The 14,777-nt window shown below is 34.0% G+C and overlaps 1 protein-coding gene across 2 annotated transcripts in view; it reads left to right on the forward strand.

Annotated features, from left to right (window-relative positions):
- LOC145269784 (exosome complex component 10-like) overlaps positions 1 to 14,777 on the forward strand; it is an 85,621-nt gene that overhangs the window by 9,085 nt on the left and 61,759 nt on the right. For both annotated transcript variants that reach the window (XM_080125506.1, XM_080125510.1), the window contains exons 2-4: positions 325 to 461; positions 8,836 to 8,962; positions 12,992 to 13,096. In XM_080125506.1, coding sequence (XP_079981632.1) covers positions 325 to 461; positions 8,836 to 8,962; positions 12,992 to 13,096 — 369 coding nt within the window. The remainder of the gene's footprint in view (positions 1 to 324; positions 462 to 8,835; positions 8,963 to 12,991; positions 13,097 to 14,777) is intronic.

Genomic DNA, 14,777 nt, shown 5'->3' on the forward strand with positions numbered 1-14,777 from the left:
ATACAAAACCTACGTAAAACACTCAAGCACATCAAGTACATTTGTATGAATTAAAAAAAAATCAGCCCGCCATTTTGGAGTCCATAGATAATGAATGAACAAGCACACACAAAGTTCCTTTTATATAATAGTAGAAAATAGATAGATTTTCAAAAAAAAACATGATTACTTTTTAGCTGAGTTTTAAGTGGGTAAAATGCTTGGATGTGTCTGTTATGCTACATTGTTTTTTCTTTTTTTTTTTTTTTGAAAATATAAAATGTTTGAATATATCATGAAAACTAACCATAGAAATGCTTGAAACTTTTTCTTCCGGTATTACAGGTTCTCTTACGGGAAGTTCTGCAGTGTGTCAAGTGTTCTAATTTATTACCAGCCGAGGGAGATGATTATGATTATTATGCCAGCTTCCAGGAGTTCCGGGACATCATGGATGTTGAAGGCAAAAGAATATTACAAATGTAAGTAGCAATACCAGAAACACATACTGTTCAGCACTGGACAAGGCATACACTGCTACTCTACTCAAAGTTGAACTGTAGTGTATTTTCTCTTCAAGAAATTGAAATCTATTACTAGAAATGTTTAAAAATGAATATACTGCAAGATTTCTTTGGGATTTATTTTTTAACACCTGCTAAATTGCCCGCATCTACCTCCTCAAAACGTGATTGTGCCATTTTTAGGCAATTAGATATGAACACATTAAAATAGATATAAATTTAATATAATTTGGATTTTAGGGTCATTGTAACATTTTTGTGCAGTTAACTGATTTTTTTCCCCATGGGAAATAAATCCTGTGCATTTGTTTTTTCTTGTAGACAATTATGTATAATTTAAAGATGGTTTGTACAATGGAAGGCTTGCCACTCTAACTTAGGGTTAGTGGAAAATGTTTACAGTACTGCAATTTTTAATGAAAGGACAGAGTTTGATATGCTTGAAAACATAATTACAATCTATACAAAATTTCCTTGCATTTGATATGCTACAAGCCAAATTTTGTTAATGATTTCTATGAATCGTGTTGTGGTCGCCATCTTGGAGTTTTCACAGTGTGTTGATGACAAATCGTAATGTCCATCAAAATACTTCACATCATGATAAAGCCTCACCTACCATTTTTATCTGTTTTTATGATGGTTCTACTTAGGTATTAAAATTAAACTTGAATATGCTAATCAGCATGTAATTTAACAAGTGAGATGGTCGTAAATACAACCATCTGAACCTTCATGATATTATGATATGTTCAAAATTTCATCATATCTTAAAAAGATCTGAAGATACAGCTTTTTAAAGATGCATAGTTCTGTAAATTGTGCAAATTTTTGATCAATTTTCAGTCACAAGCTTATATGCTTTTGAATAAAACTGACAAGACAAAATGTCCAGTGAACCATACATTTTTTGATATTTTGAATGGTCATAACTCCAGTTCTAATGGACCAATTTAAGAACCCATATTTCTTTGATTTTTATGCTCTGTTCAATAATACTTGATTTGAGTTTCTTGGATGTAAAGAAAAAAATGGTCTGGTATTGCTAATGTAAATGTGTGTGTGTGTTTGTATGTATGTATATATATATATATATATATATATATATATATATGTATGTATATATATATATATATATATAGGTACGGCATAATCACGTTGACAAACCGGTTCCTGTCAGATCACCGAAGTTAAGCAACGTTGAGTCTGGCTGGTACCAGATAGGTGACCATTTGGGAATTCTAGGCGCTGTATGTGCTTTCCACTTATCTCGGCATTGTTATTTCCAGTCGTCCTGAACCTCCATTTGCTACTGGCAGTCAACAATGTCGACTCAGAAGAGGTGTGCTTGGAGATTGCGCAACTCTTGCCACAAAAATTTCATGCGCAGGCACCCTTACAGTGGGTATCCATAGTCTGTCAAGACTGAAGGAAGCCTTTATATATATATATATATATATATATATATATATATATATATATATATAATGAGAAAGAGTCGGGGCGGGGTCACCCACTATGTCTGATGGTATTCCAATTATAGTACTCAAAAAAACTTCAACCAGAACTAGCGCTTATACTTACAAAATTGTTTAAAACGTTGTCTTAAGGAGAATTGCTTCCCATCACCCTGGAAAATCTCATCAGTATGCCCTGTATTTAAGAATTCAGGTGATCACTCATCCCCCTCTTAGTACAGGCCAATGAGTCTCCTGTGCGTCATGTGTAAGTTGCTGGAATCTGTGTTAAATAGAGAAGTAATCAACCATCTCAGCAAAAATACCCTTCTTAGTGACACACAATATGGTTTCCATTCTGCTAGATCTACAGCAGATGTGCTTACAGTTATATCTCAGGATTAGCGAATCTCTTGACGGAGGCAACCTTTCTAGGACAATTGCTCTTGACATATCAAAGCCCTTTGATAGGGTATGGCAGAAAGGTTTACTTCACAAGATCTTTAGCTATGGTATAGATGGAAATGTCTTAATTATTAAATCATTTCTCTCTGATAGGTTCATAAGATTAGTAGTTGATGCGTAAAAATCAGAAGCTCACAGTATTAATGCTGGAGTCCCTCAGGGGTTCATCCTGGGCCCAACTCTTTTCCTGATCTACATCAGTGATCTCTCAAAACACACACTTAAATCATTTGTAGACATTTATGCTCATGACACTACCATCTATGGTAGCACATCTAAGACAGTAAACGACCAATTCTCTCTCCTCTGATCTTGAGCATGTGGTACAATGGGGAAAGGAGTGGCTGGTTACTTTTAATGCATCTAAAACCAAGCTTCTATCTTTACATCATCAACGTTCTGATCCCCATCTGGCATCAATTGAAATGAATGGCTCTCGTCTTGGGGAGGTGTCATGTTTTGACAAGCTTCTGGGCTTGACCTTTACTCCTGATCTTAAATGGAACACATACATCAAATCTGTTGCCAAGGCCGCTGAAAAAATGGTTGGATCCTTCTATTGATCCAGTAGATAGCTCACTGCTTATGCAATTCTCTATCTATATAAGAGCCAGGTATGTCCAAGGATGGAGTACTGTTGCCACATCTGGGCAGAAGCTGCTAGAAAGGACTTGTCCTGCCTTGATAGAGTTCAAAATAGACTTTGTAGCCTCATAGGAGATGTCCTTTTCTCTTCCATGCAACCTCTATCTCACAGAAGTGATGTTGCGAGTTTGTCTCTGCTGTATCATTATTTTCATGGCAAGTGCTCGACTGAGCTTCAATCTATGGTCCCCCCTCGCCAAAGTTTAACAAGAAACACTCGTCTAGCTGAAAACGCTATCAATAATTCCCCCCACTCTTTATCTGTGCCTAAAACTAAACGTAGATGAATGAACAAAGCTTCTTTCTTAGAACTGCATGCCTGTGGAATTGTCTTCTGTTTTCCTGCTTTCCAGCTGACTACAATATGGTTGTCTTCAAGTCCAATGTAAACAAGTTCTTGATAAGCCGTTCCACTTAAGTTAACAAATTTACCGAATTCCCATTACTAACAATTACTATAAAGTCCAGTTGACTACTGTACACTCTTAACTCTTATCTTCGAGTGGACTCTGGCCTTGAAGTGGTTATGCCTATGTAAAAAAAAAAAAATAAAAAAAAATGTGAAAGGGTCGCTTGGTCCTTTGCGCCAAGATTATAATTTACAACCGAGATACTTTTATTTACAGCAATTGTTACAAAAGTAATGAGAGACAGTTCGATATCGAAGAGGTATCGGAAAACATTACTCGTGTGATAATTTTGAGAGTCTCATTGCGGGAGTGCAGATGTCTTTTTTTTGTGTGTGTGTGTGTGTGTGTGTGTGTGTGTGCAATATAGGAGCATGGTGTTGACACGTCTACATGGTCCTGTATCCAAGGGAAAAAGAGGGCGAGAGGAAAAGAAGCAGATACGGAAGTGAGATGTTAGGCCCCCTTGTGGCAAAGAATGATATTGCCAGAATTAAAAGGTGATAATTAGGTTTACATTAATGTCACTGGTTTGTGTTCGTGTGTTTGTTTGTGTGTGGAAACTAGCAGGCCGCCTGGTGTTTCCCGGTTATAAAATATGCTTAAATATAGTATTTTAATTTATACAGATTTCATATTTATTATTAGAGAGACAAGACTCTATTGATTATTATATTGTACCCGATATGAAGTAGTGATCACAAAAGTTTAAAAAGTAAAAAATGACTTGGGAGCTATCAGCTAGAATCAAAACCAAAACATTTAGCAATCCAACCTTATTCTTTACTGTCTAATCTAAGTCTATAAACATATAAAAATTAAAAAAATAACGTTGTTAAAGATATAAGTGTATATTTGTGTATACATAGAAATAACATGCTTAGTCGACTTATGCCTTCCAAGTTGCAATTTTTGTCAATTTTGACTCCTTAGCAGCTATTTTTACCGGTCATAAACCAAATTGAATTTATTCCACAGATCCAAATCCCCTATATATAAAGTTGCAAGTCTATAGACCAAAAATTGACAGTAGTTTGGTAGAGATCGTTCCCCACACATGCAAGCAGCCAGACAGGCAGACAAGGTTACTTGTATTTATATATATACCAGCAGGTCATCCAACATTGCATGGTTGTAAAATACGTTTAAATATTATATTTTAATTCAAGCAGATTTCATATTCATTATTATAAAGCCAATTCTCTATTGAATATTATATTGTACCTAATATATAGCAGTGATTTCAAAAGTAAAAAAGAAAAATCTTTTGTGCTATCAGCTAGAATTGAAAGCAAAACATAGTGCTTCAACCTTATCTGTTAGCGTATGACCTAAATCCATACATATACAAAAACCGCAAAAAATAATGTTTAATCTGTAACTTTTAATTAGCATAAGACACAGAATAAAACGAGTTTGTCAAATGGGTAGTTTTGTGATTAAGATTTAAATCTCCATCTATTTTTGTTCTCATTATAAGCCCCCCCCCCTGCCTACCTATTTAAAAAAAAAAAAAGAATACTTTCCTTACTTGGACGGGACTCTCCAATCGCGATTCCCCCCCCCCCCTCCAAATGTGATAATTTAAAATTAGGTCGATCGGGCTAAAACAAATGGACAAGACGGCAACAATTTTGGTTGAAAATTAAAAACCGTAAAGAGAGTTAATATCTGACATGAAATAAAAAGCATTTAAAACTACTTAAAACCATCAAAGAATGATGCAGGTAAGTTGCAAAGTAAATGTTATTGGCTATGGTAATATTTATTTGTTGTATATTTGATTTTTGTTTTTTACATTTTTTCGAATTGCTTTGAATTGTAAAACAAACTCCATATTTTGTTTTGAAAACTTACATTTTGTCTGGAGAAGGCCTTGAAAAACCTTAAACAATCCTTGAAAAAGGGCATTGAAAATCTATATGAACCTTGTCTTGGTAACATTCACTCCCATTTATGCCATAACATTCCTCCTTCAAGTCTTAAGAAGTAGGTCTGTAATGTGACCGTTATTTTTAATTGTGTCGTTATGTTTCAAACCTCTCAGACCCACACACTATCCAGCACCATCACAAAGAAACAAACAAATAAAAAATAGAAAACAAAAAGAATCTAATTCAACATTTTTTAATTGCAATTCAAATGCATTTATTTGTGGTTCTTCCAAAACAATGCATTTCATTAGATTTCCCAAGTCTTTCCAAAAGTCTCGTTTTATAAGTCTCTGTCTCCGGCGCTAGTCAGTGCTTTCTTACCCTTGAATTCACATGCCCATCTTGCACAGTGTGCACTTTGCTTCTCCTCTACCACGTGGTGTATTTTTCTCTCGTTTTTCTCTAGCCAGCTATTTTTTGGCTGCTGCTAATATTTTCACATGTGGCCATATTTGCTGTTACAGATCTTCCATTGTTTTACCTGCAAGTACTAAATCATTAACATACCTCTTTTGGGCAACCCATACTAAAGTTCCTGGACAATGCTTCTAGGACACAAAGGAATAGGTTCAGTACTGGACTGTGATGTACCCCTATTTTAACATTAAAGCTGTCACTAAATGTGTGGCCCTGGATATGACCTTAAACTATATCTGATGGTGAGGCTCCAGCTTGCGGGCTTTGGGGAGTGTGGAGCCACCTTTTTTTTTTTTTTTTATTACATGGAGTTCACCACTTATCAAGGCCCAATGGCCACTCGGGGATAAGGGTTATTGTGTGTACAGTAATCAATGAGATAGTGTAGCAAAACAATTGCCATTGCTCCCAGGTCCACTCTGACTCGGAGTGGTAGTACCTGTTAGAGTCCTAACTATGGGTTAAATAGAAACTGACTTGAAAAAAAAAATAAATATTCTATTAAAAAATTTTTTTCAAAATCACTGGATTCGGCATTAAATAACCTGAAAAGTGTTGATATGCCGTAAAATAAAAACAACCAACCAACCAACAAATGTGCTGTTAATTTTAACATGACTTTTAGCATTTCTGTACATTGCTTGAACAACCGTCATTGACTACTCATTTACTCCTAATTTATGCAATGCTTAGTAGACAACCTCTATTGGCGCTTTATCAAAAACTTTCTCTAACCCCACAAACGGTACTTTACCCAGACATAAAACAAACCTGCATTTTATCTATGCTTATCTGACTGCTTGCTATTCAGTTATTCTCTCAATCACTTTCAATTGATCCATCAACTTTAAATCTAATTACTCCTGTTCTTATCCTTGTATATAACCTTGTAAAATGGCATACAATAATCATATTGATATTTAATTTGTATACAGACTTTCAAACTTTGATTTTGTAACCGTTATTATAATCATTGGAGATTCTGATGATTTATGAGAAAGAAACAGTTGACAATCGCCAGTATGCAAAATCTGGTTAAGATATAGATAAAAGGAAACAATATCAGAGATGATTAAAGCTATATAACACTTTGGCAAAACCAGGTCTACAGGATGACCCAATAAAAACGGGCCCCAACTCTAATTAGGCCCTGTTTCTTAGTGTTTTGTCCGAATGAAATGAAACTTTGGTCATAACTAGTTTATAATATTCAAAACATCACATCAAAACACTAGGGTCTTTGGTCTTATTTTCTCCGTTCTACAGCATATGTTCTAGATGGCCTCCATTTAGCTTTTGTTTTTGTTTTTTTGGGTCACCCTGTATTATACAACTGTGGAACTACGGACCTGATAAAAAAAGAAAAAATAGGAGGTAGACAATTTTCACAGTTAAAATTAGTGGATTCTGATTGGAATAGTACCTTTAAAACAGCACTAACAAGAACTTGTACAGCAGATGTCAAGAACTTCATCTGTCTTTCTTCATATTAAAATGAAGATGGAAATTACTGGGACATATTTCATGTAAGAATCCAGAATGTCTGAAAAACAAATCCATGGATTTTTAATTGGAAAAAAAAATGACTTCAAAATGTTCAGCAGTAACCCAAGAATCACCATAATCATAACATTCCACAAAGACATTCAAAGGACAAGACGTAAAGATTTCCTCCCTTTTTTATTTTAGAAGTTATCAAGCAAGAAGTACCACATCAAATCTGCAACTTTGCAGAAGACGGAGAGGCATGGTAAAATATTTTCAGATCCGCGTACAATATCACTAAATATAAAAGAATGTTAATACAGTGTGGAACGATAAAATTGTCCCCCCCCCGAAAAGACGACATGATTCCATTTCTGTTTGATGAAAACCTGTTTTCTTTTTTTGTTGCAGACCATCTACTGTTGGCCAATTGTGTACAAATCCCAAAGAGCGATAGAAACTTTCTATCATGTCTGAAAGTGACGCAATGTTCAAGGAACGAGATCGGAGATGTGTCGCTGTACAACTCATGCTCTCTGCCAATCCAAGTTAATAGGACCATTGTCAGTACCCTCAAAGTACAAATCCGCTTGAGGACAAAGTTCAACAAAGTTTCTGGCCACAGTTATGGTCTTTGGTATAGTTTCAAGTGAGGGCCATATTATGCCACCTCACATCTTCGAAGTCAGCTTGAAAGTCAATACCAAAGTGTACCTGGACGTACTGAAGAGGTGTAGTGATCCCCTGGAGTAATCAAGTGGCCATTGGCAGACCCTGAGTGTGGCAGCAGGACTCGGCACCAGTCCACAAGTCCAAAGAGACCCAGGCGTGGCTTCAGAAGGAGTGCTACGACTTTGTACCCTTCTCTCACTGGCCCCCTGCTCTTCCCCTGAACCTGCTGAACTACTTCATTTGGTCATATGTTGAGAACATCACCAACATGACCTCCCATAACACCGTCAGCCTGATTGCTGCCATCTGTTGAGTATTCGCCAAGCTCCTGCCAGCCCTTGTGGAAAAGGCACGCTCCTAGTTCTGGACCCCTACTGAGGCAGTGATTAAGGCTACATTGAATAGATATCAGCTCTACTACATAATCAATTTATCTGAATTTTTTCAACAAAAGTTTCAAAATAAAGCCATAATATTGTTTTCTTTTGGGCGACAAATTTATCGTTTCTCCCTGTACATGACCTCAAATCGATAATTTTAATGATGAAAACAAACTATATGCAGATTCAAGTTGAAAAAAAGTAATAAATTTTATAGAAACATAATTTTGTTTTAAAGTATAATTTAATTATTTAAAGGATAACCTATTGAATTAATTGCATTAATGAATTTACTTAAAAATCATTAAACTTAAACATTGCTAAATTATTCAATTTTTACAAAATTTATTAATTTCCTAACATTGTAAAAATCGATATTTAATCGGTCATACGCATTTCTGTAAGTGTGTATTAGAATAGTCTGTTATTAATTTTTGAAAATAATTTGGCTGATATTTTTTTTGTTTCAGGATTCAGGACATCATGAAACATCAACATGTGAAGGGCAACATGATGAGTGACTCGGGAAGCATGACAGAAATCGAAGATAAATTTGATTTTATCATGGATGCTAATGATCAGTTGTTGGAAAAAGTTGTAAGTTAAAAATATTTTTTTTCTTCTTTAAAAAAATATTGTGTGACCATTTCTTGTGGGTGTTTCTTGTGATTATATGACTTGCATATTATTTTATTTACTATTATACTAGTGATTATTGAAATCAAAATAGAAAAGATTGAAGTGTGAAGTATACTTGCCTGTTAGGTGAAAAATTGTAGGTGTTGAATGTGTTTGTTTAAACTGAATGCGATTACCTGTAACATAGTGGGCACGTTGGAAAATAGCAGCAGGAGGAGGATGGCTGCTTTGCGAAGAGATTAGCAGCAGCAGTAGTAGATAAAAAAATACATATATGCAAATTAGAAAGTGTGTGCAAGAAGAAAAAGGGGGGAAAAAAGAGGAAAAGTACACCACGTACTCGAGAGAGAAAGAAAGTCAATGTCAAAGAAAATGGACGTGTAAAGTCAAAGACGAAAAATGGCTGGCATGCGGCCGAAAGAAAGAAAGAAAGAAAGAGAAACTTTATAAGTCGTGTTGAAACGAGAGAGAAATGGTAATAAATGCTTGTGTTAAAAAAGAAAAAATGCTGACCCAGATTTTTCCTTCTTTCTTTCGTTTGTTTCTTTGTAGCTGCAACGTTACATACCCCATACGTGTAATTATCATGTAACCACAATCAACGAATAGAAATACCAGAATACATGAAATGTATTTTCCCTTATGTAAACAACTGGCTTGTGTACAGTGATGGCATCTCAGTATGTTTTATAGAAGGGAATCATGGTTTCTATTCTCTATTTCAAAAATGTTTTTGGGAGAGGCAGAAATCTCAGAATAAATGTAATCATTTTTTGTAAAAATCAAAAAATGTTTGTTTTTTTTTAAATTTTTTTTTTCTTCCTTTGAAGATTGTAATGCTGGGTATGGGACAGCCAAACTAGCTGCCAACATTGCCCCGCTTTTTTATTGAAACCAACCGAGAGCTCTTTTTTTTTTTTTTTTTTTTTTTTTTAAAACATGCTGGAGGAAATGCTGTTGGTGGCGAGTGCAAAAGATTTGCGTAGGAAATGTTTGGTTATTTTCTTATCATAACTGAATTCTAGAGAAAAAAATCGCGATTACAATTTCCAACCAAACAGATTGTTTACACTATCCTTACTGCATTATTAGTTTTTGTATTTTAGTAAAAGATGATCCTGGGAGATTGAAGGCTTCATGTTTTTTTCTCCAAATTAGCTCATTTGTCAAAAAAAAAAAGAAAAACTTTTGACTAAACCATGCTTATCTGCACATATCGGATTCTTTTGTAAATTTCATATTTTTCATCAAAGATTTGATGACAGCTCTGTTCAAACTAAGAGCACTGTTGATTGCCACCTTTTTTAATTGTGTTAGAATAAATATTTATGTAAGACAAAATTTTTTGGTGCTTGTCTAGAATTTCCCTCCTATATAAAAAAAAATCTTTATGGTGTATGTATCTATGACCGAAACAAATATAGTACACTAAAAATCACGTAAACATATAAATCATTTTTGAACATATTTGAATTTTTGCAATGCCTCCCCACTCCTCATATTAAAAATGTTCTTTTTCACTCTTGCAAGTTTGAATTATTTGGAGTTATCTCCCTTGTTACTTAACACCATTTTGAAGATGGCATTGTGAGATCGTCTCATAGTTTAGCCATAAAATTTTATTTTCTTATTTAAAAATAAAACTATTTGATCAATTTATATGATTTTTGGTGTACAATAGTTTCTTTCCATCATGGGTATGTACATTATGCGGATTTTTCTTTATTTTTGTTGTTACGAGCTAGGAGAGATCAGTCACCAGGTGTGATCCCTTCTGCAGAATCTACGACTCTACTAATTGGTAGTTTCTCCCTACATTGTCCACAACATATGAATAAAAAAAAATATAAAAGATGTCAGCCATTAGATTTACGGCCTTTGTGACACGTTGTCTGGTTCAGGATCAGCTCTGCTTACTATGTATCCAAGTGAGGCACACGGATGTAAAAAATGACAAAACGCATGAACAACCACGGATGTATACATAAGAATACTTTGATGACAGTAGACGGTTCAATCTCCCAGAATTTATGTACAACACTCAATGGACAAGGAGAGGGAACAAACACAAAAAAGAAAAAATTAATGATACTGCAAAAAGTGATTGAATGAATCAAAATAAAAAAGCTACTGTACACTCATTAACCCTCATCCTCGAGTGGCCTCCAGGACTTGATAAGTAGTGACTCCTTTGGAAAAAATAAAAAAATCATTTAAACACAAATGTAATTGCAAAATCTGTTGTCCAACAGGGCTGGGAGGTTGGCTATTGAGGTTGGGTGAAAGAAAACATGGAGTATTTAGCTGGGTGATGAAAACAAAATATTAAAAAAAAAAAGCTATAAAAGAAAATATACAAAAAAGTAATGCGTCCAGTCCTGAAGTTGCCGAAGAATCAAGAAATAATAATATAATCCATATACTCTTCAATCTTACTCCTTACTCTCTCCTCTTCATTTCTTTTATTCTTTTCAGCCATATTGGTATGGCCCCTCTCCTTTGAATATTTCTCTTAGTTTTTTCTTCAGCAAAAATCCTTTGTGATTATGTAACAAGGCCAATTATTAGTTGTTTTTGTGCTCACAAATCCCTTAGTTACTTGGCTTAAGCTCTGAGTTGATTATTATCTTAACTTTATGATGTAGACCAATGCATCAAATTTAAGTTAAGCAATTCCATAATTTTTTTACCACATATATCTGATTGTAATCAAGCATATTTCATAAAAATTCTTTTGTATTCCTGATGATGATTTAGGCGATCTTGTAATTCTTCACTAGGCCCTTAGACTAAAGCACTATGTCTTACAATGCCCATCTCGTTCTCATAATTCTAACAAGCACCTCAACTTGTGTTTAGATGATTCCTTAATCCTTCACTAGGTCTCTAGATTGAAACAACACATGTTTCGCAATGTTCATTTAGTTCCTTCACAATACCAGAAAACTGAAGTTGTTGCTCCATTTCAGTCATCGCCACATGAGCTGACTTGGGCGCCCAGCGTGCTGGTTGATATTCCACAGGTTCATATCATAGCTTGGATGCAGTGCTTTTTAAGTGTCCATCATACTTGCCGGCTAATACATAGAATGATTCTCTGAAAATCTTTTTGTCGTGCATGGCTTTTATTTTCCTCTGCTAATATTGCTCCATTATGCCTCCCTTGAATCACCAATTTTGTTATAATCGTTTCCTTCGTTTTTACTTTGGGGAGAAAGTGAGATCATAAGAGAAATATAGTTAGGGGGTTACTCTGACTGGACTGTTTCTCCTATCATGTTAGTTCATGGGCAAATGTAGGAGTGGATGTAGCTGACTGTCTAGTAGCTCTAAAGAAGGGGGATTGTTTGGCTCTTTGTGCATTATGGATCCGCTATGACTTTATGCCACATTGTTTTTTCATATAAAGGAACACTGGACAAGCACCATTCTTTTACTATAAATTAATACAGATTAATATAATTTTTCAAAAGTTTTATTTTTATATTAATTTTCTAAATGTGCCTTATTTATTGAATAACCTTTGTAAAATAAGTATTTCTAATTAGATAATATGTAAACAGTTTAATATAAACATTTTAGAAACTTAAAACTATTCCTTAGTTGAAGAGAGACTATTTTTGTAACCTTCAGTAGTTATGTATGTGTATACTATTTCGCTTTCCTCTATTTATGTTACAGGTTGAGTTTAATTTGCTTATTTCATATTTAATGTAAATTTTGAGAACAGATAAAGTGGTTCTAATGACGTTTGGTATACTTAAATTATTGACAGTTTTAAAGCACAAATATGATGACCATTAAAATTGTATAATAGGGATTAGCAAGATTTAAATAGAAAAGTGCAAAATGAAAAAATGATTACTTAACATTATTTCAGTATTCATTTTTTCCCCATATCTATTTTCATGATACATAGTTATTATTTCTGGAAGATTTAATTAATGTTATCATTGATTGTTTTTTTTCCATTTCTTATAATTTTAGGGAAATTTATTAGATGAAGTCTCTGGTGTGAAGAAAGCTGAAACATCTCTTGTAATCGCAAATTTTACACCCAAACATTCAAATGCTGCAAGTTGGAATAAAAAGGTAAGTATCTTTTATTTTTATATATATATATATATATATATATATATATATATAATATTCAAATGTTTAGTAAATACAATTAATAATAACAATAGACAACGTAAATTTAAACAAAGGGCATGGAACTCTCAAATGCTGAGGCGAGCATAACAATTAAATACCACAAATCGCTAATAAAAAAAAAAAATAAATCGACAATAGAGCTTACATTTAAAAGCGGTAAAAATTGTGCATAACATTTGATGTGGTGGTAAAAACATCAGCCTGCCGATCGAACTGTTACGAGTTCGATCCTTGTCAAAGTTTAGCCATGCTAAAGACGGGTGATACCTAGAAACACGTGTTCATGGATAACTTTTATGCATGAAAAAATATTTAATAGATATTTGAATAAAATCTTTAAATGGTTAATAAATAAAATTAATAATAATAACAGAAAAAATATGTTCCAAATAAAAGGTGTAACGTAAATATAAACAAATGGCAGGTAACTCCGTCATGCTCAGGCGAGCGTAACAATTAAATACCACAGAATCGCTTTGTTTGTTTCTCTTGCAGTAAATTTGTTCTTTTTAGTGGGCTAATGTTCAAACGTTCTGTTCGAGTGTAAAAAGAAATTTGCCATAGTCGCGAATGTTTTCGACTTCCATAAGTCGTTCTCAGGCGAGTGATGAATTAAAAATTGCGGTGAATTTATTGAAAAAAAAAACAATTAAAATCGTTTAGAATCAATTAAAGCACTTAAGTGTGCCTTCCCCTTCATACTGAATCTGACAGTTGATTTTTTCATACAGATTAGTAAGGCTTCAATGATTGGGAGGCACAAATCACAGTGTGAGACGGCTAAAATGGCGCTGTTTTCAATTAGTACATTGCTAAATTCAGTTTTGGGGATGTTATGTGCTGTCAGGTGTTGATAAATAATGCTATTCAGAGAAGATAAATGGCATGTTAGTCAGCAAGAGATGTTCAGACATTCACCCGCCAAAAAGAAAAAATGGATTGCAACAGAAACAAACAGAAATTGCCCCTGCTTTTCAATGAAACATGCATATATATATATATATATATAATATAAAGCTGTGTATGTGTCTGGTCACGAATAGGCTCCTATATGGTTGACTATTTTAAAAAACTGATTACATATAATGATAGAAGATGTATCGAGACACAGGAATGAGTATGTTTGATCTGGCAGAATGGTGGTTCATTAAAATTGTGGGGTCTGCGTTATAACCTGGTCCACAAAGTATGGAAATAAAAAATTTAAAAATGAAAAAAAAATCGTTTACAAGTGTTTTTGATATAGATGTACATAAGAATACTTTGATAAGTATGTTTTAACTTAAATAAGGATGGTATAATAAAATTGTGGGGTCTGCGTTCGCGCCTGGCCTCCATAGAATGCAAATAGGCACAAACTTTAATAAAGACTTTTCATATCTATCTGCGTAAATATACTTTGATAATTATGTTTCAGTATGAAGAAATATGGTATAATAAAATTATGGGGTGTTCGTTCGCGCCTGACCTCTATAGAATGGAAATATGTCACAAAGTTTAACAAGGTTTTTTAATATAGTTTCACAGAATATTGTGATAAGTGTTTCAGTGTGAACAGGTATGGTATAATAAATTATGTGTTTTATCTATTTTATTTTTACTTTCATCATATTTTGCT

This window comes from Euprymna scolopes, chromosome 4 (assembly GCF_053919585.1).
Source record: "Euprymna scolopes isolate OS-2025 chromosome 4, ASM5391958v1, whole genome shotgun sequence".
In the NCBI taxonomy this organism is placed as follows: domain Eukaryota; kingdom Metazoa; phylum Mollusca; class Cephalopoda; order Sepiida; family Sepiolidae; genus Euprymna; species Euprymna scolopes.